This window comes from Medicago sativa, chromosome 1, assembly GCF_051527215.1.
Source record: "Medicago sativa cultivar Bolivia chromosome 1, Bolivia_mono, whole genome shotgun sequence".
NCBI classification, from domain to species: Eukaryota; Viridiplantae; Streptophyta; class Magnoliopsida; order Fabales; family Fabaceae; genus Medicago; species Medicago sativa.
Window position 1 is genome coordinate 75,601,548 of NC_140749.1, and position 26,435 is coordinate 75,627,982.

A 26,435-nucleotide genomic window follows, 5' to 3' on the forward strand; every position below is an offset into this window, starting at 1 on the left:
ATCTTTTCAGTATGAATATTCATACTCATCTTTCTGTTTTTTTTTAAGTTCAAAAAATTAGAAAAAATTTACATTTGTTTCTTTCTGAATATTTTATATATATTCAGCTAGTTTCAACTTTATCTTTTAAATTTCCATTTAAAATTGTTTAAACTGAATCCTAGTTAATTTAAGTTTTATCTTTATTAAACTGAAGTTGTATTTTATCTTTTAAAATTTTTGATCCATTAGTTAGTTACTACTATCATAGTTCACGTAAAATTAGTAACAATATTGTTGATATATGGCTTTACAAGAACTCACGTGAAACACGATCTTGGTAACATCATGACTTCATCGTTGGTTACTAATAAAAGGTTGAACAAAGGAACATTATGGTCAGAAGAAGAAGATGAAATATTAAAAGCATATGTTGAAAAACATGGAACCGGAAATTGGAAGGAGGTATCAAAGAACACGGGACTTGCACACTGTGGAAGAAGTTGCCGTTTTAGATGGTATAATACTCTACGACCTGATGTAAAAAAGGGTCCGTTTAGTAAAGAAGAAGAAGAAAAATTCTTTGAGTTATGTTCTAAGTTTGGTGAGTTCAAATGGTCTAAGATGGCTCTCGAGGTATATTTTTGTTCATGCTTTACTTCTTTTATTTGAAATATTTATCTGTCCTTCTACAACTGCAGCCATATTCATTAGATCACATGTTGTGCAATTTAATTAAATACTATACTATAATATAATATAATATATTTACCACTTGTGTCATTAATTTTAATTTGTATTCATTCTTTTTGTTACAGATGCCTGGAAGAACCGATAATGACATCAAGAACTTTTGGAATGCAAGAAAAAGAAAACATGAAAGACATGGCTTGTCACCCTTCCCTGACAACATAATGGAACTGGTTGATGGTTTGAAGAGTAGTAATGGAAAAAGAATAAGGAATTCACAAGAAAACAAATTTAAGATACCAGAAGTTAAATTTGTAAATCAAATTCTGCATACAAACTTGTCTGATCTCCCAAATAAGCAGTTTTCAAAGTTGATTGATGATTCAAATATGTTCTTCAATAATGTGGGAAGTACTTCTACAAGCAATCATACTACTTCAACTTTGATTGATAGGTGAGTAGATTATGCAATGCCATTCTCTTTTATATACATCTATTTGTTACGCTGATATTAATAAGAATTTTCCGTAAAAATTTATATGTTAAATTTACAATTACTTTCATCGATTTCAGGGAAGAAGGGAAGAAGCCTTTGGAGAACGATGAAAAAGGGAAGAAGCCTTTGGAGAACGATGTTGAAGCAAACCTACATGACGACATAATGAATCCGGAATTTTGGAATGACGCGTTCAACACATTAGTCAATGAGGTTTACAATGACTTGCATGACAAGCTTCCATATGATTTTAATAATGATGCCTTAGACACTTGCATGACAATGCAATCGTATCTGCCTCCACTCCCACCACCTATGGAGACTCAACATCAGATGTCAGAGATAAATAACTGGAAGAAGGCAATTGCTTTGGAGGAAGGTGTTGATGAAAGCCAGGTCATTTGGTTTGAGGAACCCTTATACGGATATTTGGTTTGACTATGAGTTATCCAGATCTTTTGTTTGACACAATGATGCCATTAGACACCTGCATGGCATTAATTCTACCACAAAATGTATCATGAATGTTTTGTCTAAACAACCTTATTTGATATATCAATTCAATGTATTATACTGTCAGCATATGTTTCAGAGATTCTATACGAGTATCTTTTTTGTTGAGTAATTTTTTTGGTCCTCTTATACATTTGTTTCAGCTGGTTTTAGTTAACATACATTCTAAAGTCATTTCAATGCTTCTGATTTAAGAATGTTCCACATATATGAATGTGTACATAATTGAGTTCAACAAATGTTATAATTTTCAAGTTTTATTTAACTAGGACTAGGATAGGATGATGAATATAAAACAAATACTGATAACTAAATGCAACCATTCAAACTCAACTTCATCAACAACTAATGAATTGAATCATATGTTATTTACATAATGTCTGGTGTTTAATTCATGTGTGTATTTATTGAAATCAATGGAAAGCAATTTGGTAGCATCAGCCAAAGCAGAGAGTTATGCACATGCAAACTAATTGTCTTAAATGACTGAATTAAAAGTATTTGGTATTATAGAGCTCAGGCAAGGGTTAGATTGTTGCATGTAAAAATATTGGTCCAACATAGATATAAAAGTTTGTGTCACAAACAATCCAAGCTGTGTAAGTACTTTTTTTAGCAGTTTAACCGTGGATACTTATTTTATCTATCAAACATATATCAACACATTATTTTAGTTGTGTTCACTTGCTTTGGAGGTCCTTAATTTACTTTTAAAAAAATTAAATAGATCTCTTAAAAAAAGCGGCTTCAACCAAATAACGAATTATTCGGAGAATCGGATGGTTAACATAAAAATACTTTAAATGATTAAGACATTTGTTGAACAATAAAATTTGGTGAAATTTATTTTCCTCGAGCCTCTCATGCTATTTATGTTATCCAGTTTTACCTAAGGTCTAGAACTCAAAATCAAAAATATGATGTGGGTTCTACACTCCCAACAATGCAAATATACCAAATGTCTCAGACTCTTCCCTCATTCCTTCATTTTCATCGGTTAATGCTCCCGTACATTCATGTTATTGTGTTGATGCCTCACAAACCTCAATCATCCTTAAGGTCTGTTTGATTCAAATGAGGGGAGGAATTTCAATGGATGCTTAATATATTTTTTAATTAAATATATTTTTTATTCACAAAGAGGATGTGCTTAATATCTCATGACACTAATATAGTTCAGGAATTTATTTCTATAACAAGCAAGGTGCTTAAAATTATATGGACAAATTGTCCATGCAACAGCGACCCTACACCTTCATCCAGGTTACAAGGTGCTTAAATATAACCAAATTAATCGGTAAGGTTCAAGGGGAAGAAAAAAAAACTTTGACATACTGTTTTAATTTTGATTCAAAATAAATTTCTATACTATTTTTATTTTTCAAAGAACAAGAACATTGATTTGATTAACATAGTAATGTAACACAACAATGAAACTTTGACATATAACCTTCATCCATATTAACACAATAAGTAAAATTGTGATGTTAGGATTCTAAGATAAATACTCAAGATAGAATGATTTTGTGAATCAATTTCCAAGATAAATACCCTACGCAATAAGTATAATTTTTAGGGTCGTGTTAACCAGTGCCCCCGGGGCACTGGTTAAGGAAGCAAATATAGTAATATTTGCATTGATAGTTGTGTAATTAATGCATTAAAAACTTAAAAAGTATCTTTTTTGACTTAGAATTTCTTCTTTTAGCATCCTTAACCAGTGCCCCGGGGGCACCGGTTAACATTTTCCTAATTTTTAATATTGCTTGATTCCCAACATAAGTTTCATTTAGAGGGGTGTTACGTTGGGATAAGTAGTGACGATGGGTGGTTATGAATATCGTTTTTCAGTGGTCGTTTCGTGAAAGAGTCTGTTTTAGGCGGTGATGTTTATTTTGGTGGGTGTTGTCCTTATGGGTGTTGAAGGTAGGGTTTGGCTAGGTCATGCTGTGTAGGGATGTTTTTTATGGTGTTTATTTTCGGGTGTTCCGCCTATATACGACGCATTTAGTTTGTATTCTCTGAATCACCGATCTTTGTTCGTCTTGAGCAAGGATCAAGTTTTTAAATAAAATTTGATGTTTTTTTTTTGAAGGAAAATAAAATTTGATGTTAAATATATATATATATATATATATATATATATATATATATATATATATATGCGATCATTTTTTTAAAAAATAACGAAAGAGCGAAAAATTAGGAACAAAATTTGCAGCAACTTTTTTGGGTCCAAGAAGTTGTCTAAGAGACGTAAGAACTTTTATATAGTAGATATGTGATCATTTTAGAAAAAATAAATAAAGAAAGAGCAAAAAATTAGGAAGGAAATTTGCAACATCTTTTTGGGCTCCATTTTATATATGCGATCATTGTCTAAAAAAAATAAAGAAAGAGAGAAAATTAGGAAGGAAATTTGCAACTTTTTTGACTCCAAAAAGTTGTCTAAGAGATTAAGAAATTTTACACATAAGATAAAATAAGATACATAAGATAAGATAATAAATTTAGATTCAATTAGTTAAAATAGATATAAAATTACAATATTTATGTTATTTTTTATTTCAAAAGTTTTATTTTATGGAACTTAACAACTTTTATATATGTGATCATTTTTTTTAATAATAAAGATAGAGCAAAGAATTACGAAGAAAATTTTAAAAAACTTTTTCTGGTCCTAGAAGTTGTCTAAGAGACGTAAGAAATTTTATATATAAGATATGTGATCATTTTAAAAAATAAATAAAGAAAGAGCAATAAATTAGGAAGGAAATTCGCAACATCTTTTTGGGCTCCAATTTATATATGCGATCATTTTCTAAAAAAAAAAATAAAGAAAGAGCAAAAAATTAGGAAGGAAATTTGCAACAACTTTTTTGGCTCCAAAAAATTGTATAAGATTAAGAACTTTTATATATAAGATAAGATAAGATAATAAATTTAGATTCAGTTAGTTAAAATAGATATAACATTACAATATTAACGTTATTTTTTTTATTCCAATAGTTTTTTATGGAACTTAACAACTTTTATATATGCGATCTTTTTCCCTGACCTCCCTCTAAAAGACCCTTTTCTCTGACCTCTCACTAGTACTTTTCTTCCGCCACCATCCTCCTGTAACATCCAAACCATACTTTTCCGATGTAGATCTTGCAGAAGGTGGTGCTCACGCAGTTCTATGGCAACATCATTCTTTTACCTTGAGGGTTCGTCACCCAAAGGAGTTCGGGTATGCTCCATTTAGGCTAAGCTCCATTTACTCCATTTAGGGTTTGGATGCAAGACATGTGGCAAAAAAATATTTAACGGTTGAGATTTTAAATTAAAAAACAAATATTTGTTTAGTAAAAATACATAATAATAACAAACAAATTATGCTCCCTTCTTCTCTCATATCACAACAACCTTTTATTGCTTTTTAATTTAAAATCTTAACCGTTAGATATTTTTTTGCCACATGTCTTGCATCCAAACCCTAAATGGAGTAAATGGAGCTTAGCCTAAATGGAGCATACCCGAACTCCACCCAAAGGGTTGTTTGCGGTGTCAGGGTTTATCGTGGTTTCCATCGTTAACAGTTCCACGTAGTTTGCCTCATTTCCATTTCACCAGCGCCGTCGGCAGTTGGTTGTGGTAGGAGGTGCTGTTTCGAATATGGGTTGTTCACGGTTGTTTCTTCTTTGTACACACTCTTAGTCAAAGTAGTCCATGATGCTGAAATAGTCCTTTAATGTTGACAATAACTCTTTTCATATAAGGATTGGTATGACAATAAGTAAGTATTTATAGAGATGGATATGATAGTAAGTAAATATATTGAGGGATTAATATGACAATATTAATGAAATATTTTAACACGAGAGTATTTTGATTAAGGAAGTGTACAATCAATATTTTTGAATTTCGATACATAAAGGACTATTGTGACTATTCGTTGCACATTCAGGGATCAAAATGACTTAATATTACCATAGATGCAAAGTGAAAGTAATAACTTAAATATTTTGCACATAATATTAATTAGAAGGTATAAGTGAAAAATAATAATTTAAGACTATATAAAAAAAAATGAAAGTGACACTTCAATATATTATTTTTACAAATGCGGCTGCAATTAAGGAACAAAGGGAGAAATTTTATTTGTTTTGGTTAGAATGTGCGGTTGTTTTTGTTCGGTTAAAGTTTGGTTCTGGTCCGGAAGAGAAGAAATATGAACAAATTGAAAATTTAACTTCATGCTCTACATTTGTACATCTACCCTTAAAACACATAAACTGCCCTAAACACCCATCATTCTAATAAATTTAAAATGTCCGGCCTAAAAACCTACTAATTTGGGAGGATCAATCCTACTACAAGTTGATGTGATCCGGTAGGAATGTTCATACGGGAAGTTTTGTTTTTGGAAATATTAGGTCTTAAAATTTTAAAAAAAATCACCTCTAGTTAATTCCTTCAAAAAAATATTGTATTTTGAACTCCATTTAATTAAAAAATTTAACATTACTTAAATGGATTGAGGTAAAAAAAAAAATATTGTTCAAATGTTGAAATAGTCCGGTATAAAGGGTTGCAATCAAATAAACAAAATCCAATAGAAAAACTGGAATCTAGTTAATTGGTTAGTTAGAATCCTAGTTAATTTAAAATTTATCTTTTCAGTATGAATATTCATACTCGATCTTTCTGTTTTTTTTTTTAAGTTCAAAAAATTAGAAAAAATTTACATTTGTTTCTTTCTGAATATTTGACATATATTCAGCTAGTTTCAACTTTATCTTTTAAATTTCCATTTAAAATTGTTTAAACTGAATCCTAGTTAATTTAAGTTTTATCTTTATTAAACTGAAGTTGTATTTTATCTTTTAAAATTTTTGATCCATTAGTTAGTTACTACTATCATAGTTCACGTAAAATTAGTAACAATATTGGTGATATGCATTGCAATATAAACGGGATAAGTTATAACTCATATGGCTTATATAAGAACTTATATGGCTTTATAAGAACTCACGTGAAACACGATATTGGTAACATCATGACTTCATCGTTGGTTACTAATAAAAGGTTGAAGAAAGGAACATTATGGTCAGAAGAAGAGGATGAAATATTAAAAGCATATGTTGAAAAACATGGAACCGGAAATTGGAAGGAGGTATCAAAGAACACGGGACTTGCACACTGTGGAAGAAGTTGCCGTTTTAGATGGTATAATACTCTACGACCTGATGTAAAAAAGGGTCCGTTTAGTAAAGAAGAAGAAGAAAAATTCTTTGAGTTATGTTCTAAGTTTGGTGAGTTCAAATGGTCTAAGATGGCTCTCGAGGTATATTTTTGTTCATGCTTTACTTCTTTTATTTGAAATATTTATCTGTCCTTCTACAACTGCAGCCATATTCATTAGATCACATGTTGTGCAATTTAATTAAATACTATACTATAATATAATATAATATATTTACCACTTGTGTCATTAATTTTAATTTGTATTCATTCTTTTTGTTACAGATGCCTGGAAGAACCGATAATGACATCAAGAACTTTTGGAATGCAAGAAAAAGAAAACATGAAAGACATGGCTTGTCACCCTTCCCTGACAACATAATGGAACTGGTTGATGGTTTGAAGAGTAGTAATGGAAAAAGAATAAGGAATTCACAAGAAAACAAATTTAAGATACCAGAAGTTAAATTTGTAAATCAAATTCTGCATACAAACTTGTCTGATCTCCCAAATAAGCAGTTTTCAAAGTTGATTGATGATTCAAATATGTTCTTCAATAATGTGGGAAGTACTTCTACAAGCAATCATACTACTTCAACTTTGATTGATAGGTGAGTAGATTATGCAATGCCATTCTCTTTTATATACATCTATTTGTTACGCTGATATTAATAAGAATTTTCCGTAAAAATTTATATGTTAAATTTACAATTACTTTCATCGATTTCAGGGAAGAAGGGAAGAAGCCTTTGGAGAACGATGAAAAAGGGAAGAAGCCTTTGGAGAACGATGTTGAAGCAAACCTACATGACGACATAATGAATCCGGAATTTTGGAATGACGCGTTCAACACATTAGTCAATGAGGTTTACAATGACTTGCATGACAAGCTTCCATATGATTTTAATAATGATGCCTTAGACACTTGCATGACAATGCAATCGTATCTGCCTCCACTCCCACCACCTATGGAGACTCAACATCAGATGTCAGAGATAAATAACTGGAAGAAGGCAATTGCTTTGGAGGAAGGTGTTGATGAAAGCCAGGTCATTTGGTTTGAGGAACCCTTATACGGATATTTGGTTTGACTATGAGTTATCCAGATCTTTTGTTTGACACAATGATGCCATTAGACACCTGCATGGCATTAATTCTACCACAAAATGTATCATGAATGTTTTGGCTAAACAACCTTATTTGATAGATCAATTCAATGTATTCTACTTTGTGCACTATGTTAGTATTTTTTTTTCCTTCACCTAATTGCTTTTTAAATGTGTCTGAGAGGGAAAAATCACGGCTACCTTCTAACATTATTTTGGAGGTAACTATATTTTTTGAGGGAGTAAATTTTTTACCATATGAGGTGATTTAAGGACTTACTTGTGGAGAAAATGTTAATGGTGGAAAGCTCTAAATCAGTTGAAAAGTCATGTGGTGTTATACTGTCAGCTTCTATATGATCTTTTTTGTTGAGGAGAATCTATTGGTCCTCTTATACATATGTTTCTGAACTCCTTATTCTTCATTTAATTTCCTGTCACCAAAATGATTTTAGAATGTTGCCCCACAAGTATGAATTTGTACATAATTGAGTTCAACAAATGTATAATTTTCATGTTTTATTCAAACTCAACTTCATCAACAACTAATAAATTGAATCATATGTTATTTACATAATATGTCTGGTGTTTAATTCATGTGTGTATTTATTGAAGTCAATGGAAAGCAATTTGGTAGCATCAGCCAAAGCAGAGAGTTATGCACATGCAAATTAATTGTCTTAAATGACTGAATTAACGGTATTTGGTATTATAGAGCTCTTGTCACACACTAACATTCAGGCAAAGGGTTAGATTGTGGCATGTAAAAATATTGGTCCAACATAGATCCATAAAAGTTTGTGTCACAAATATATCAACACATTATTTTAGTTGTGTTCACTTGCTTTGGAGGTCCTTAATTTACTTTTAAAAAAATTAAATAGATCTCTTAAAAAAAGCGGCTTCAACCAAATAACGAATTGTTCGGAGAATCGAATGGTTAACATAAAAATGCTTTAAATGATTAAGACATTTGTTGAAGAATAAAATTTGGTGAAATTTATTTTCCTCGAGCCTCTCATGCTATTTATGTTATCCAATTTTACCTTATTCGGATTCTAGAACTCAAAATCAAAAATATTATGTGGGTTCTACACTCCCAACAATGCAAATACACCAATTGTCTCGGATTCTTCCCTCATTCCTTCATTTTCATCTGCTAATGCTCCCGTACATTCTTGTTATTGTGTTGATGCCTCACAATACTCAATCATCCTTAAGGTCTGTTTGATTCAAATGAGGGGAGGAATTTTAATGGATGCGATGGGAAGTGAGATATTTAAATTAAATATTTGTTTGATTTAAAAGAGGGAAGGAGAGGGATTTAATTAAATATATTTTTTATTCACAAAGAGGATGGGAGGGAAGCAAGGTGCTTAATATCTCATGACATTAATATAGTTCAGGAATTTATCTCTAAAAAATGCAAGGTGATTAAAATTATATGGATAAATTGTCCATGCAACAGCGACCCTACACTTTCATCAAGGTTACAAGGTGCTTAAACATAGCCAATTTAATCTGTAAGGTTCAAAGGGGAAGAAAAAGAAAACTTTGACATACTGTTTTAATTTTGATTCAAAATAAATTTCTATACTATTTTTATTTTTCATAGAACAAGAACATTGATTTGATTAACACAGTAATGTAACACAATAATGAAACTTTGACATATAACCTTCATCCATATTAACACAATAAGTAAAATTGTGATGTTAGGATTCTAAGATAAATACTCAAGATAGAATGATTTTGCGAATCAATTTCCAAGATAAATACCCTACGCAATAAGTATAATTTTTAGGGTTAATATGTCTTTACCCCGTGTAATTTAGGCGAGTTCCGGTTTTCCCTTCTGTAAAAAAGATTCTTTCGATTCCAATCCTGAAATATGAAAATTCTTTCGAAAACCCCCCTGATCCCATCTGCCACACTCCAGGTGCTGACGTGGCATGATGTGGCACGCTCAGTCACCTTTTTCTGATGACGTGGCGCGCTGAATGTATAATTAATTTTATTTTTTATTTTTTTATAGGGTACACGTGGCATTTGTATTTTTTAAATAAAAAAATATTTTTTTTAAAAAATCTAAAAAACGAAAAAAAAATCTTAAAAAATACCGAAAAAAATTTAAAAAATTGGAAAAATTAATAAAAATGATAACAAAAATCTGGAAAATTTTTAAAAAAAATAATATTTTTCTAAAAAAATTCTGGAAAAATTAATAAAAATGAAAACAAAAATCTGGAAAATTTTAAAAATAAAAAATAAAATCTGAGTGGTTGGAAAACAGGGGGTAATTAAAGACATATTAACCCTAATTTTTAATATTGCTTGATTCCGTTGGGATGAGTGGTGACGATGGGTGGTTATGAATATCGTTTTTTAATGGTCGTTTCGTGAAAGAGTCTGTTTTAGGTGGTGATGTTTATTTTGGGGGGTGTTGTCCTTATGGGTGTTGAAGGTAGGGTTTGGCTAGGTGTTGTGTAGCGATGTTTTTTATGGTGTTTATTTTCGGGTGTTCCCCTATATACGACACATTTAGTTTGTATTCTCTGAATCACCGATCTTTGTTCGTCTTGGGCAAGGATTGAGTTTTTAAATAAAATTTGATATTATATATATATATATATATATATATATATATATATATATATATATATATATATATATATATATATATATATGCAATCATTTTTTAAAAAAGTTACGTAAGAGTGAAAAATTAGGAACAAAATTTGCAGCAACTTTTTGGGTCCAAGAAGTTGTCAAAGAGACGTAAGAACTTTTTTTTTTGGTCAAGTAGCATAGTGGCTGGAGCTTACACATTTTAAATGTGGAGAAGTGGGGTGTCCGGGGTTCGAACCCCGGTCCCTACCATCTGAGCTAAGCTCACGGGGACAGAGACGTAAAAACTTTTATATATAAGATATGTGATCATTTTAGAAAAAATAAATAAAGAAAGAGCAAAAAATTAGGAAGGAAATTTGCAACATCTTTTTGGGCTCCAATTTATATATGCGATCATTTTCTGAAAAAATAAAGAAAGAGCAAAAAATTAGGAAGGAAATTTGCAACAACTTTTTTGCCTCCAAAAGTTGTCTAAGAGATTAAGAATTTTTATATATAAGATAAGATAATATAAGATACATAAGATAAGATAATAAATTTAGATTCAAATAGTTAAAATAGATATAAAATTACTATATTAACGTTATTTTTTTTTTCAAAAGTTTTTTTATGGAACTTAACAACTTTTATATATGCGATCATTTTTTAAAAAATAAAGATAGAGCAAAGAATTAGGAAGTAAATTTTAAAAACTTTTTCTGATCCGAGAAGTTGTCTAAGAGACGTAAGAACTTTTATATATAAGATATGCGATCATTTTTTAAAAATAAAGAAAGAAAGAGCAAAAAATCAGGAAGGAAATTTGCAACAACTTTTTTGGCTCCAAAAAGTTGCCTAAGCGACTTAAGAACTTTTATATATAAGATAAGATACTAAATTTAGATTCAGTTAGTTAAAATAGATATAAAATTACCATATTAACGCTATTTTTGACTCAAATAGTTTTTTTTATGGCACTTAACAACTTTTATATATGCGATCTTTTTCTCCGCGTAGTTTGCCTCTTTTCCATTTCACCAGCGCCGCCGGCGGTTGGTTGTTGTAGGAGGTGTTGTTTCGATTATGGGTTGTTCATGGTTGTTTCTTCTTCGGCGTCGCTATGGTGTTTGGGTTGTTACCGTTTAGGTCTTGATGAGGGAGGTGGTGCAGCACCGCCTTTTGGTGGCTCACTTTATTCTCAGGTACGTGGTGGTTTCGCTGTTGTGGAAGTAAAAAAGGGGAAATATCAAGTGAGAATGATATCTTATCTGAGAACAATATAAATTAATGGTATCCCTCGTATAAAAAGGAATGGTCAAAATTTAAACATAAACTAGACCATCGACCCGTGCTTTCGCACGGGTCATATCAATAGTAATAATTGACAATGAAATAAAAAATAATATAAAAGTGCGATGGTAGTTCATTTTATAATGAAACATCTACTCTGCGAATATAACATAATATTGAAATAGCATGAGTCGTTTAACACAAAAAGTTTGACAGTTTGCTAATACCTTTAAAATGAACATATGTCAGAAAAAAATATATTATACAACGAAGTACTACACATTACAAAAAACTTTTTTATAAACCACATTCGACGTAACATTGGTATCGTCACCGTCTTCATAATTTATCAAGATCTTCAAACCATCTCTTGAAGTAAGCCTTGATATTGCAACATACAATTATCCATGTGAAAAAACAGGAGAAGGTAAATAGACACCAACATTTTTTAGTGGCTAACCTTGGCTTTCGTTGATAGTCATTGCAAATGAAACAATTAACGGAAACTGATCTATGAATATCAATGTTGATAGTTTTTTGTTATTTACAAATGATATACTTTATTTATTAATTTTGTTTTTGGTGCATCATATACTTTATTACTTATCCTCATTGAACATGTAACACATTCTTTCGGTCTTTGGAGTGCATTTTATCCTCCAAGCATTTCTTTAGTGTTTAATGAATCATCATATTTTCCTTTCTTTTACTATTATACTTTTAACTTTGGATATTATTTCTCAATTCCTTCCACAGATTTTTCTTTTGATAGTAATGGGGAAATTTTGCTAAAATTCATTCAATGTATCTCAAACTTTTTAATCAAAGGACTAACAATTCTTATGTCTTCCACATCTAGAGTGGTTGTTGCCTGTTATCATGAATTAGTTGTTGCCAAGTTATACTTATGTCAATCGTTTTGTATATTGCATATGAGCATCTTTAAGGATTAACAAAAGTTTATTCTCTAAGCTAATGGTAATTCACTTTCATAATTGATTGATTCGCACAGGACATAAATTATAATGTCATAAAAAATATGAACATAAATTTATTCCTCTCGTATTTTTCTTTAATTGATCCTCACAGACCACAAATCAAACCTGTACAAAAGAAACTAAAATATTGTCAGAACTCTCAATTTAAAATAGCAAATCCTTTCAATGGTCCTTGCAAATGTTCAACAATTTTGCAACCGAACTAATGTTCAACACTTTCAATCTCAAAAGCAACCAAACTTAATTGAAGGAACAACAAATTTCAATAAGCCATTTAGAATATTCATGTGAAAACTCTACACATACAACAATTTTGCCGACTTAATGGCTGAACAATCTGATCCCTCAATTATACTTAAAACATCACGCAATGCAAAACCAAAATTCAATTATGCAAAATAAAAGATTGACTACCCCTTGTTCATTTTGAAACCATCACCAACAACAATATCATTCTATACACCAGTATAGTTGAGTTAGTTCAAGTGGTTCTCAAGAGAACAATCCAATTTGAGCTTCATAAGCAATTCGATTTTTCCTGCAACTTCATTCCCATAACACAATAAATTGAATGTGGTCAAGAAATTGATATACATTTTGCTCAACCATATAATTAATGAACCACCATATCACAACATAAATTAGAATACATAAATAAGAATATATAAGAAGACGTAGATAAGAAGACATAAATAAGAAGACATCTTTTTCATTAAACTACTATTAAACTATAACAAAATAGACATAAGAGCCAAGATATTAATTGGTCAGTGAGCAAACCAATGTAATTGAGTGTCCTCTAATGGTAAAGGTAAGAAAACTCCTAATGCTTACAAAATCAACTGAGTATGGTTTATAGGAGTATAACAAAATCAACTTAGAAAAACTGAAAACAAAAGTGAATATATAAACTAAAGAGAAGAGTAGAAGGAAAAAAAAATAAGCAAATGATTTAATCTACATGACTATGTCTTGTGTAAATCCTGCTACACAAAAAAAAAAAAGTACCTTGATACAAAGCAAGCCATAAGTGACACAACAATCAAATTTCAATAGTGATCTAAATATCCTGCATAGCATAAGCAAACTCAACATCATTGTGTTAGGTTAATATTGTAGTACCCATCAAATAAATAAAATATATTATTTAGGTTAATGGTTTGCATTGTAGTCCCCGTCAAATAAAATATATTCTTTAGCAACATTGAAAGGAAAAAATTGGAAAATTCTGCATTTAAGCTAATTAATATATTTTTAAAAATGGGATAATAGCAATGTTGTAGAAAAATACCTCAATTGGAGGATGTAATAATTCCCTAAAATACTGAGTCAATATGTTAGCAATCCCTAACAAAGAAAACCAAATGAAAATTAGCTCATGAGACTTTTCATGCTAAATGAAACCACATAACAGAAGAGATTGAGGGCTATATAGAGAGGTAAAGAGAAAAAGGCACAAAAAATACACTAAAAAGAAAGTAACGTTGGGTATTTGCAGAATGGAAACAACTTTGGTACCTGCAATGCACATCAACCTAAGAGGTTACAATCAACCATCAGCCATCATCATCATTCATCGACTTACTCCAACCACTCATCAGATCCCTACATTTGAGCACTAAGCAGACTTCATGCTAGTACTATAATAGTAATACCATTTATAACGATGAAGAAGATGTAAAACACGTAACACAATCAATTTTCATCTAGCTAGAGTTGTATTGCATTATACAAAATTATACATCATAAGGAAATAAAGTGATTGTAATCCAGTAAAGTAAGAAAAAACTCACTGTATTCCCAAGCAAGGTTGCTTATATAAGAAAGCTAAAGCTATCATCAAAAAGTGCATTTGATTGCCGTGCATTTTCTGTTTTCTCTATTTCTTTCTTAACAGCCATCCTTCTACCAAAATCAAAGGATTCCATACTCTATATGAGCATCCCTTTTTGGAGATATTGAGCAACCTATCAATATATCAATTCACTCACCTATCACATTTCCAAAAAACAATAAGAGAAACAACAAAATTGTTTGAATTAGAACAAATATGAAAAAAATAAAATAAAAAGGATTTGTGCATCACAATTTAAAAAAGGTATGGCAGTGAGAAACAGAGCATATTGATTCAAATGAGCTAAAAAAAATATTTAGAATCCATTACTCATGAAAAATGCCTAAATTCTTTATCTCAAAATCTATCATTCGTACTACCAAAATATTTCTCCAATCGATCTGAAAAGTCGATGCCAAAGAGAAATTACAAAAGTAATAATTAGAAAATAGAGATATAAATCAGTGTCAGAAGAAAACATGAGATATTTCTTCATCATGATGGCGTTTCATAGAATGGGAAGGATGAGAATTGAAGAGATAGTGGGAGAAGAACAAATGATCAGGAAATAGAATGGAAAAAGAAAGGATCTGCATACTCACGCAAATGAAACATTGCTTTTCTCAAATTTATTAACGGAAAAAGAAAGGATTTGTCAAAAGATGAAACATTGCATACTCACGCAAATTTTTGTTTTGTTTTTCAACAAAAATAGGATAATTAGGTTGGAAAGGATAGGAGCGATCTGTTTAAAGGAAATAATAGGATTGATTTGTTTTTTTTTTTTTATGATTATCTGTTTAGTAGGAAACGATTCTTAGAGTGCAAACAAAATAGGAACAATCTGTTAATAGGAGTGATTTGTTTTTTATTTTTTATGTTTATCTGTTTAGTAGCAAATGATTTTTGTCTTCCATAAAAATAGGAGCAATATGTTAATAGGAGTTATTTACGCAAAATAGAGTTAATAGGAGCAATAGAGTTAATAGGAGCAATAGAGTTAATAGGAGCAATATGTTAATAGGAGTTAATAGGAGCAATATGTTAATAGTAGCAAATGATTTTTGTGTTGGAAACAAAATAGGAGGAAATTGTTATAGGATGGACTCCGTTTAGTAAAAGGTGTGAAAATTAGGGCCGATTTGTTTTGTTCAAGAAAATAGGAGATTAGGTGTGATGTGGCCGATTTGTTTCAACAAAAAAATAGGGTTAATAGGGAAATAGGAGATTAGGTCCAATCTGTTTCAACAAAAAAATAGGGTTAATAGGAAACAGGAGATTTGGTCCGATTTATTTCAACAAAAAAATAAGGTTAATAGGGTTAAAACAGTAAATTTAGGCAATAGGATTTAGGTTAAAATTAGGGCTAAAATAACCTTTCGGTTAACTTTTATAGAAAAATAGATAGATAATTAAAATTTGGATTAGGGTAAATCAGTTAGGGTTTAGCGGAAACAACTGTGTTTGCAGCGGAAACAGATGAAAAGCCCTATTTTTCTTTTTGTTTTTCATAATTAAAGTTTGGAATAGGGTAAAATAGTAATTATAATCATTAGGGCTTAGGTAAAATTAGGGCGAAATTGTTTGCTTGGGGCAACTTTTATATATAGATTGATTAAAGGAGTCATATGTCAATTCTCACTCCATCTACCAATATGTTAATAGTTCTTTTCCTTCGGCATCTCTTTTACCGTTGAATAATAATTCCAAATAGAGTATCCAAATTCATTAGAGTCATGTGTCAATTTTCACTCCATCTACCAACACGTTAATAGTTCTTTTCCTTCAGCATCACTTTTACCCTTGAATAATAATTCCAAATAGAGTATCCAAATTCATTATTAACCTTATTTATTTATGCATTTATTCAAACTACAAATATTTATTTTGTTTTGTAGAGTCCTTAAGTATCTTCTTCAGTAAATAAAGATAATGGCTAAATTTGTTGCTCGTGAGAGTACTAAAGATTAAAACTTGGATTTTAACTTGAGTTTCATTTTGAATCATATTGGCGAAGATGAAAATTTTGATTTAGATTTTAAAGGAGATGAATAATTGGAGGGGAAGAGGAAATTTTGAAGCAGGAAAAGGAAGTAAAGTTTGAACACCGGAAGAAGAAGGAACTAAAGTGTTAACATATTGGTACATAGAAGTGAGAACTGGTACATACTTACTTAAGTCATGTTTTAATCTCAAGGGTTAATTATGTTTTAGGTCCCTATAAATAGGCTTGTTTTCAACATTAGTCCCTACTTAAATTTTATTAAATTTTTGGTCCCCAACGTTTTTTTCCGTTAGCAAAATAGGTCCTCGCTGTTAATTGCTGCTGATTGAGCAAACGGTGAAGCACACGTGAATGCCACCTCTGACTTTTTTTGTTGGGTCAAATATGTTTTTAGTCCCTATACAATTGAGGCATTTTAAGTTTAGTCCTTACTTAATTTTAATAGTTGTTTTAGTCCTTACAAAAATACTATGCACTCAGTATTAGTCCCTGCTCAATTCAAATTTGTTTAATTTATGCTTGAACTCTTAAGTTTTTTAACAATTTTTTGAAGACGTGTTAAGAACATTACTAAAAGTTCTTCCGCAAAAAATTATCGCAAAATTTGATTTATATGTCCAGATTTTATTACTTTTATCTTTAATTTTTATCGTTTTCAAAAATTCATATTTAATTCGTTTCATGTAAAAAATTCTAAATTTTATTAATTGAACCTTTCATAGCGTTCTAAACTTGTCTCAAAAAAATCGTTCAAAAATTTAAGGCTTTAAGGATAATTTAACAAACTTTGTTTTAGCAGGGACTAAAATTAGAAGTAAATTTTTTTTTTTTGTAGGGACTAAAAAACCTACTAAAATTATAAAACCAGATTGTATTGTGAGGGATGCCTCCTACTTATAAATACCTTTTCAAGTTATAGTTTAGTCCTTACTTAATTTTAATAGGTTATTTAAATTATATAAATAGCTAATTATTAGATTTTCATTTGAATTAAAAACTAAATATCTTGTTTAAATGTTTGTTTGTTAATGGCAGGAGAAAATTGTGGATTGAAAACAAACTTATATTAATGAAAAAAGATTGTGGATTTGGAGGGAATTGGAGGCATAAGGGGATGCCACTTGTCAATTATCGTAATAAAAATAACCTTTTTTTTTTTTTTTTAAAAGGTAGATAGCAAAGTGCTAACTACCGAAAAATATATATATAAAAGGAAACCAGAACAACAACAAAAAACAAAGAGAGGGGGGCCAGACCAAACCTCTCTAATTAGGCACAAACCTAAAATTAGGTAAACCTAATTTGTTTCTACCAAAAGAGTATCTAATACACAAGGGAGGTTCATTCCAAATAATGAGAGAAACAGCATTAGCACCTAGACTAGCCAAAGAGTCTGCGCAATCATTGCCTTCCCTGTAAATATGAGTTGCCAAAAAATTCATTCCACTAATAATTTGCATGCAATTTGCCCATCTGTTACAAAGATGCCAAGGAACAATAGCATGATTTTTAAAAGCTCTGACCACCAGATCTGAATCCGTTTCCAGCCAAAGGTTTGTCCATTGATGAGTGTTGGCTATCTCAATAGCCCTCATGGCCCCTGAAAGTTCAGCATGCAGCGAATCCCCAACACCAGTATTTTCTCCATAACAAATCATGAAATCTGCATTGTCATCTCTGAAAATGCCACCACAAGAAGATAGGTTTCCATTAGAAGAGCCATCAGTGTTACATTTTACCCACGATGTAGGAGGTGGTTGCCAAATAACCTCAATGATTTTAGGAGCCCTAGGAGGATGAAGGTAAACATTAAACTTCTTCAAAAAGACAAAGTTAGCTATGCTTGGAGAAGCAACCTTCTTTGAGAGATTTCCAGATAAAGCAGCATTGGAAATGATAGATGCAATGGATGACATCCAAGGAATCTTCTTCTCTTGAAACCTTATTTGATTTCTTGCAAACCAAATACTATTAAGCAAATTAATTAAGGCAGAGGTGACCACCACTTTACATTGAGGATTCCATGATCCATTGCAGATGTTCCATATATCTTCTTTTGATTGAAAATTTAGAGAGCAATTAAAAATAGAGGCAAACCATCTCCAGAGATTTAAGGCATAAGGACATTCTAAGAAAAGATGAGAAGAGGTTTCAGAACTAACCGAACAAAGAGAACACATGGAAGGAGTGTAGCATCCTCTAGCAGTGAGGTTCTCATCTGTTGGAAGCTTATCCAACATAAACCTCCAGACCAGCAAAGACTTAGATGGAGGGATGTCAACAGACCATATCAACTTAGCCCATCTGACTTTGGGAAAGTGGGTTTGTTTGAATTGATAAGCATCTTTGAGAGTTAGATTACCTTTAGAGCTATGCCTCCAAACTAATTTATCCCTCCTACAGATAATAGGTATTGTTATTTGCGCAGCAAGATTCCTTAGATTAGGGATAAGATCAACTAAATCATCAGGAAAGCACCATCCAAAATTTTGCACGTAAGCATTCAAATTGTGAGGGTAATGATCAAGATGAAGTTGATTTATGTTGGGTGAATCTGCCAAAATAAAGCCACACCAATTATTATGCCAAAAGTTGATTGTACCACCATCACCAACTAACCAATTAGTATTATCAAGCAAAGTTTGGAACTCTGATTTAATTCCACTCCATATGGAGGAAAATATGTGGTGTTGAATGCAAGAAGCCTTTCGCAACACTCTACTTCTAAGAATGGACGCCCATTGCTCATCTGATTGAAACATTTCCCAGCAAGATTTGAGATTAGTGGCATTATTTAAGCAAACTAGAGATCTAATACCCAGACCTCCCTCATCCAAATTAGCACAAAGTTTTTTCCAAGCCACAGTCACCATTTTCCTCTTTGTTATGTCACCACTCCAAATGAAATTTTTTATCCATCTTTCTAAATCTCTAATCAAACTAACAGGCCAGGAGTAAACACTCATAGTGTGAACAAGCATACCTTGAATGACAGATTTCACCAATTCAATTCTTCCTGCAATAGAGAGAAGGGATGCTTTCCAATTAGCTAACTTCAACTTGATTTTATCAGCAATTGGTTGGAAGTGAATTCTCTTTGGTTTCCCTTTGAATATTGGTGCACCAAGATAGGTAAAAGGAAGAGAACCAGTTGAGAAACCAAGAAGCTGAACCATGTGCATTAACCTTGAATTAGAGACACTACCAGCAAATAAAGCAGATTTGGTTAGATTAATAAATTGACCAGAACATGCTGCATATCTAGTAAAAAGATCCTTTAAAGCTTCTAGACTTGAATTTTTTCCTTTGCAAAAAACCATAAGGTCATCTGCATAAAAACAATGAGATGGGATAGATTCTGATCTAGAAGCTTTGATTAAATCAACTTTGCCATCAACCACAAGTTTGGTGATTCCTCTACTTAAGACTTCTTCAGCAATAACAAACAGAAGAGGGGATAGGGGATCCCCTTGTCTGACACCCCTATTACACTTGAAAAAACCTTGTTGAGATCCATTAATAGAGACTGAAATATTAGATGAATGGAGAATAGAATGAATCCAGCTACAAAATTTGTGGTGAAAACCAAAAGAGTTTAGAACTTTCAGCAAAAAATCCCAACTAAGAGTGTCAAATGCTTTAGAAACATCAATTTTCATTGCTAAATTTCCCCCAAAGCATTTTTTATCTAAAACATTTATAGCTTCTGAGGTGAGAGCTATACAATCTCTTATGTTTCTACCTTTTACAAATCCTCTCTGCTCCTTGAAAATTAAGTTTGGAAGAATTTGAGAGAGCCTATCTGCCAGCACTTTAGTGATGATCTTGAACTTGAAATTTGCTAAGGCAATTGGCCTATACTGATCAATACTGTCTGCATTAGAAACTTTAGGAATGAGAATAAGAGTATTGGCATTATAGTTAGGAGGCAACCATCCAGACTGGAAAAATTGAACAACTGCTGCATAGACATCTTTTTTGACAGTTTCCCAGTAGGTTTGGAAAAAACTAGCACCAAAGCCATCTGGTCCTGGAGCACCCTCTTGATTCAGGTTAAAAACTGCATTTTTAACTTCTAGTTCAGATGGAATCATGTCAAGAAGATTGTTGGATGTTGCATCAATCATCTTAGGAATAACTTCTTCCACCAACGAAAAGTCCTGCAAAACAAAGTTAGATGAGAAAAACAGATTTTTATAATAAGAAACAATATGATCAGAGATTCTCAAAGGATCAGAAATGATTTCATCATTGTGTCTAATATTTGTAATGAGTTTGGTTTTGTTCTTGATTTGAGTGACTCTGTGAAAATATCTTGAGTTTCTGTCACCATTCAAGTGCCAGCTAACCCTAGCTTTTTCTTGCCAGAAAATGTCTTGCCTATGTAAAGCCTCATTCAAGTTGATTTGAGCTTGTTTCTCTGCATTCATGAGGTTATCATTGTGACCATGAAGTTGAATTTGATCTTGAATATCACTAAGCTTCTTTTCAGCTTCACTAACAAAAGCATGTATGTTTCCAAAAACTTCCTTATTCCAAATCTTCAATTTATTCTTAAGGGCTTTGAGTTTGCTGCTGAGGACAAACAGAGGGCAACCAACTACTGGTTCATTCCAAGTATTGCTAACAATATCCTTACAATCATTATGAAGGGTCCAGGCTTTGAGAAACTTGAAACTAGAAGCAAATTGCATGTTGTCAGTTTTGATTTCAAGAAGAAGAGGGTGATGGTCAGAGTTATACTTTAATAAAGTTGAACAAGAAATTGAAGAGCAGAAATCCACCAATTGTTGGTTACAAAAAGATCTATCAAGTCTCCTCTTAATATGTCTTGTGCCACCTCTTTTATTGTCCCAGGTAAACTGAGCACCTCTAGTGGGAAGATCTATCAGATCAAAAGTATCAGACCAATTCTGGAAATCTCTCATGGGAGGTCTAGCTGGAGAAAGGGAACCCTGATGTTCATGAGCACCTAATATGGAATTAAAATCCCCAATGAAACACCAAGGAACATTGAAATTGGTTTGGAGGAGGTTAAGTTTTAGCCAAAGGTTTTGTCTGGTAATGTTACTGGTTGAGGCATATACAGCAGAAAAACAAATTTGTTGGTTATTAACAATATGAGAAAAAGCTACTTGTTGGTTATCAATATCTAAGATTGTGGGGTTAATAGAGGTTAGACAAAAGCACCATAGATTAGGGATAAGATTTCCTCTGTTGTTCTTGGAGAAAAGCTTAAACCCTAATCTATTAAGCCAAACAAAAGGAAATCTGTGAAAAGGAATCTTAGGTTCAGAAATGAAAATAAAATCCGGTTTGTTGGATATGATAAGATTTTTTAAAGCTAATCTAGACTGGGAATTAGCAATTCCCCTAATATTCCAATAAAGTAGCTTCATCTAAAGGGTTTAGGATTACCAGCTTTATACCTGGTTTGATGTGAACTTTTGGCATGTATTTTCTTTTTTGTAGCCTTATCTTTTGATCTGCCAACCACTTGAAAATCATCTCCATCCTCTGAGTGCTTCAGCATCCTGTGTTCAACTTCATTATCCTCAGCCATGTTAGCCCAAGAGTGATCCAGGAACTCTTTGTTTTTCATATATATAGTAAATAAATAGATTGTTTAAATAACCTTGCTTTAATATATAGTAAATAAATAGTAGATTGTTTAGAGATAAGAATAAAGTAATATAAGAAGTTTGTTGAGATATTTATGCCAAATAAAATATTAGTTTTAAAAAATGGAATAAATAATAAAAATATTGAGAATAAACGTGGAAGTGACATGTGGAATAAAAAACCTTACTATATATATATATATATATATATATATATATATATATATATATATATATATATATATATATATATATATATATATATATATATATATATATATACTATTGATTGATATTAATTAGAAGGTACAAATTAAAGAAAAATAATAATTTAAGACTACATCAAAAAATTGAAAGTGACACTTCAATATATTCTTTTTACAAATGCGACTGTAATTATGGAACAAAGGGATAAATTTTGTTTGTCTTGGATAGAATGTGTGGTTGTTTTTGTTCGGGGAAATTTTGGTTCTGCTTCGGAAGAGATGAAATATGAACAAATTAAAAATTTAACTTCATACCCTACATTTGTAGATCTACTGATCTACCCTTAAAACACATAAATTGCCCTAAACATCGTTCATTCTAACAAAATTAAAAATGCCAGCCTAAAAACCTATTAATTTGGGAGGATCAATCCTACTCCAAGTTGATGTGATCCAGTAAGAATGTACATACGGGAAGTTTTGTTTTTGGAAATATTACGTGTAAAATTTTTTTAAAAAATCAACTCTAGTAAAATCCTTCAAATAAATATTTTATTTTGAATTCCATTTAATTAAAAAATTTAACATTAATTAAATGTGTTGAAGTAAAAAAAAAAATATTGTACAAATGTTGAAATAGTCCGGCATAAAGGATATGCTTCAACTTTGCAATCAAATACACAAAATCCAATAGAAAAACTGGAATCTAGTTAATTGGTTAGTTAGAATCCTAGTTAATTTAAAATTTATCTTTTCAGTATGAATATTCATACTCGATCTTTCTGTTTTTTTTTTAAGTTCAAAAAATTAGAAAAAATTTACATTTGTTTCTTTCTGAATATTTGATATATATTCAGCTAGTTTCCACTTTATCTTTTAAATTTCCATTTAAAATTGTTTAAACTGAATTCTAGTTAATTTAAGTTTTATCTTTATTAAACTGAAGTTGTATTTTATCTTTTAAATTTTTTGATCCATTGGTTAGTTACTACTATCATAGTTCACGTAAAATTAGTAACAATATTGTTGATATATGGCTTATATAAGAACTTATATGGCTTTACAAGAACTCACGTGAAACACGATCTTGGTAACATCATGACTTCATCGTTGGTTACTAATAAAAGGTTGAACAAAGGAACATTATGGTCAGAAGAAGAAGATGAAATATTAAAAGCATATGTTGAAAAACATGGAACCGGAAATTGGAAGGAGGTATCAAAGAACACGGGACTTGCACACTGTGGAAGAAGTTGCCGTTTTAGATGGTATAATACTCTACGACCTGATGTAAAAAAGGGTCCGTTTAGTAAAGAAGAAGAAGAAAAATTCTTTGAGTTATGTTCTAAGTTTGGTGAGTTCAAATGGTCTAAGATGGCTCTCGAGGTATATTTTTGTTCATGCTTTACTTCTTTTATTTGAAATATTTATCTGTCCTTCTACAACTGCAGCCATATTCATTAGATCACATGTTGTGCAATTTAATTAAATACTATACTATAATATAATATAATATATTTACCACTTGTGTCATTAATTTTAATTTGTATTCATTCTTTTTGTTACAGATGCCTGGAAGAACCGATAATGACATCAAGAACTTTTGGAATGCAAGAAAAAGAAAACATGAAAGACATGGCTTGTCACCCTTCCCTGACAACATAATGGAACTGGTTGATGGTTTGAAGAGTAGTAATGGAAAAAGAATAAGGAATTCACAAGAAAACAAATTTAAGATACCAGAAGTTAAATTTGGAAATCAAATTCCACATACAAACTTATTTGATCTCCCAAATAAGCAGTTTTCAAAGTTGATTGATGATTCAAATATGTTCTTCAATAATGTGGGAAGTACTTCTACAAGCAATCATACTACTTCAACTTTGATTGATAGGTGAGTAGATTATGCAATGCCATTCTCTTTTATATACATCTATTTGTTACGCTGATATTAATAAGAATTTTCCGTAAAAATTTATATGTTAAATTTACAATTACTTTCATCGATTTCAGGGAAGAAGGGAAGAAGCCTTTGGAGAACGATGAAAAAGGGAAGAAGCCTTTGGAGAACGATGTTGAAGCAAACCTACATGACGACATAATGAATCCGGAATTTTGGAATGACGCGTTCAACACATTAGTCAATGAGGTTTACAATGACTTGCATGACAAGCTTCCATATGATTTTAATAATGATGCCTTAGACACTTGCATGACAATGCAATCGTATCTGCCTCCACTCCCACCACCTATGGAGACTCAACATCAGATGTCAGAGATAAATAACTGGAAGAAGGCAATTGCTTTGGAGGAAGGTGTTGATGAAAGCCAGGTCATTTGGTTTGAGGAACCCTTATACGGATATTTGGTTTGACTATGAGTTATCCAGATCTTTTGTTTGACACAATGATGCCATTATGTTGCGGATTCGTTGTGAAAACCACACCAATAATAAACTTGATGTGTGGAGCAAATTAATACCAAGCAATCAATTGAAGCGGATGACAAAAAATAATTCAAACAAAAATAAACAGCAAGAGATAAAGGAAGAAGGAGAAGAACACAAGAATCTGTTTACCCAGTTCGGTCTAATGATGACCTACTCTGGGGGAGAGAGCAGCTCTCCGTTCCACTATAATGATATGAGTTTCTTTACAAAGAGATATTGAAGGTTACAAGAATTAGTCTTCAAACCTAACTCTACCCTCAGTCCCAGCCTCTTCCCGTGACCAAGAGACTCAATCCTAATAGTGCTTTGTTCAAGGTGAATCAAAACAATCCCAACCCTAGTGTTGTTGCCAAGAGAAATTCTCTATAAACCCTAGTTTGTTTGTTGGCTTCTAAACCCTGTTTTTCTACACCACATAATCATCTGATACAAGGTTTATATTTATAGTGGAAAGCATCCCTCAAAAATTGGAACAAAACAGGCCCACAAGCTGTTTTATTTTTCTCCTCCTGCGCGAAATCGGCCACCGAGCTCTCAAAATCGGCCACCGATTTTTCCCGAAACAAAGTCTCCAAAAAACAGGTCAAAATCGGCCACCGTGTGGTACAAATCGGCCACCGATTTTGACAGACAGAATGCACATTTTTGAGTCACTTTTCAACAATTCTCCACCTTGACTCTAAAATGGTGATGATGCCAATTTAACCATCAATCACCTTGCTGCTCTCTCCAACCTTCATCTATTCTTCAATGAAGTTAATCAAGTCCAAGCAATGCTTGAACCTTGATCTCGGTAATGATTTGGTGAACATGTCTGCTGGATTTTCTTCCGATGCCACTTTCTCAACCATGATCTCCTTTGTCTCAATCATGTCTCTAACAAAGTGCAAACGAATGTCAATGTGCTTTGTTCTTTCATGATACACCTGATGATTTGCCAAATGAATGGCACTTTGGCTATCACAATATATCTTCACACACCCTTGACTAATCCCCATTTCTCCAATCATACCTTTCAACCATATGGCTTCCTTGACCCCTTCAACAAGGGCTATGTACTCTGCTTGAGTTGTTGAAAGAGCTACAACAGATTGTTGATTTGCCTTCCAAGTTACCGCTGTACCGAACAATGTAAACACAAATCCAGACAAAGATTTTCTAGTGTCTACATTACCTGCATAGTCCGCATCCACATATCCTTCCAAAGCATCCCTTCCTGGTTGTGACCTCGTATACTTCAGACCACCTGTCAAAGTCCCATTCAAATATCTCAGAACCCACTTCAAAGCTTGCCAGTGCACTTGACCCGGATTTGCCATAAACCGACTTATCACACTTATTGCATAGGATAAGTCCGGTCTACTACAAACCATACCATACATGATGCTTCCAACTCCACTTGCATAGGG

At 31.8% G+C, this 26,435-nt stretch overlaps 3 protein-coding genes and 1 long non-coding RNA gene across 4 annotated transcripts; 3 read left to right on the forward strand and 1 right to left on the reverse strand.

Moving 5' to 3' along the window:
• Window positions 1–327: 327 nt before the first annotated feature.
• On the forward strand, window positions 328–1,790 carry LOC146957446 (transcription factor MYB102-like). The gene is made up of 3 exons (XM_085750528.1): window positions 328–615; window positions 798–1,123; window positions 1,243–1,790. The coding sequence occupies exons 1-3, from the start codon at window positions 328–330 to the stop codon at window positions 1,601–1,603; spliced, it is 975 nt and encodes a 324-aa protein (XP_085606654.1). The 3' UTR covers window positions 1,604–1,790.
• A 4,932-nt stretch (window positions 1,791–6,722) lies between these two features.
• Window positions 6,723–8,097, forward strand: LOC146957447 (transcription factor MYB102-like). The gene is made up of 3 exons (XM_085750538.1): window positions 6,723–7,010; window positions 7,193–7,518; window positions 7,638–8,097. The coding sequence occupies exons 1-3, from the start codon at window positions 6,723–6,725 to the stop codon at window positions 7,996–7,998; spliced, it is 975 nt and encodes a 324-aa protein (XP_085606664.1). The 3' UTR covers window positions 7,999–8,097.
• Window positions 8,098–13,682: 5,585 nt separating this feature from the next.
• LOC146957448 (uncharacterized) lies at window positions 13,683–14,955 on the reverse strand. The gene is made up of 4 exons (XR_015023167.1): window positions 14,705–14,955; window positions 14,430–14,516; window positions 14,203–14,258; window positions 13,683–13,980 (listed from the first exon to the last, which is right to left on the reverse strand). It is a non-coding gene; the product is annotated as an uncharacterized LOC146957448 (long non-coding RNA).
• Window positions 14,956–23,675: 8,720 nt separating this feature from the next.
• Window positions 23,676–24,986, forward strand: LOC146957449 (myb-related protein 315-like). The gene is made up of 3 exons (XM_085736608.1): window positions 23,676–23,963; window positions 24,146–24,471; window positions 24,591–24,986. Exons 1-3 carry the CDS (start codon window positions 23,676–23,678, stop codon window positions 24,949–24,951), a joined length of 975 nt encoding a protein of 324 aa, XP_085592734.1. The 3' UTR covers window positions 24,952–24,986.
• The last annotated feature ends 1,449 nt before the right edge of the window (window positions 24,987–26,435 follow it).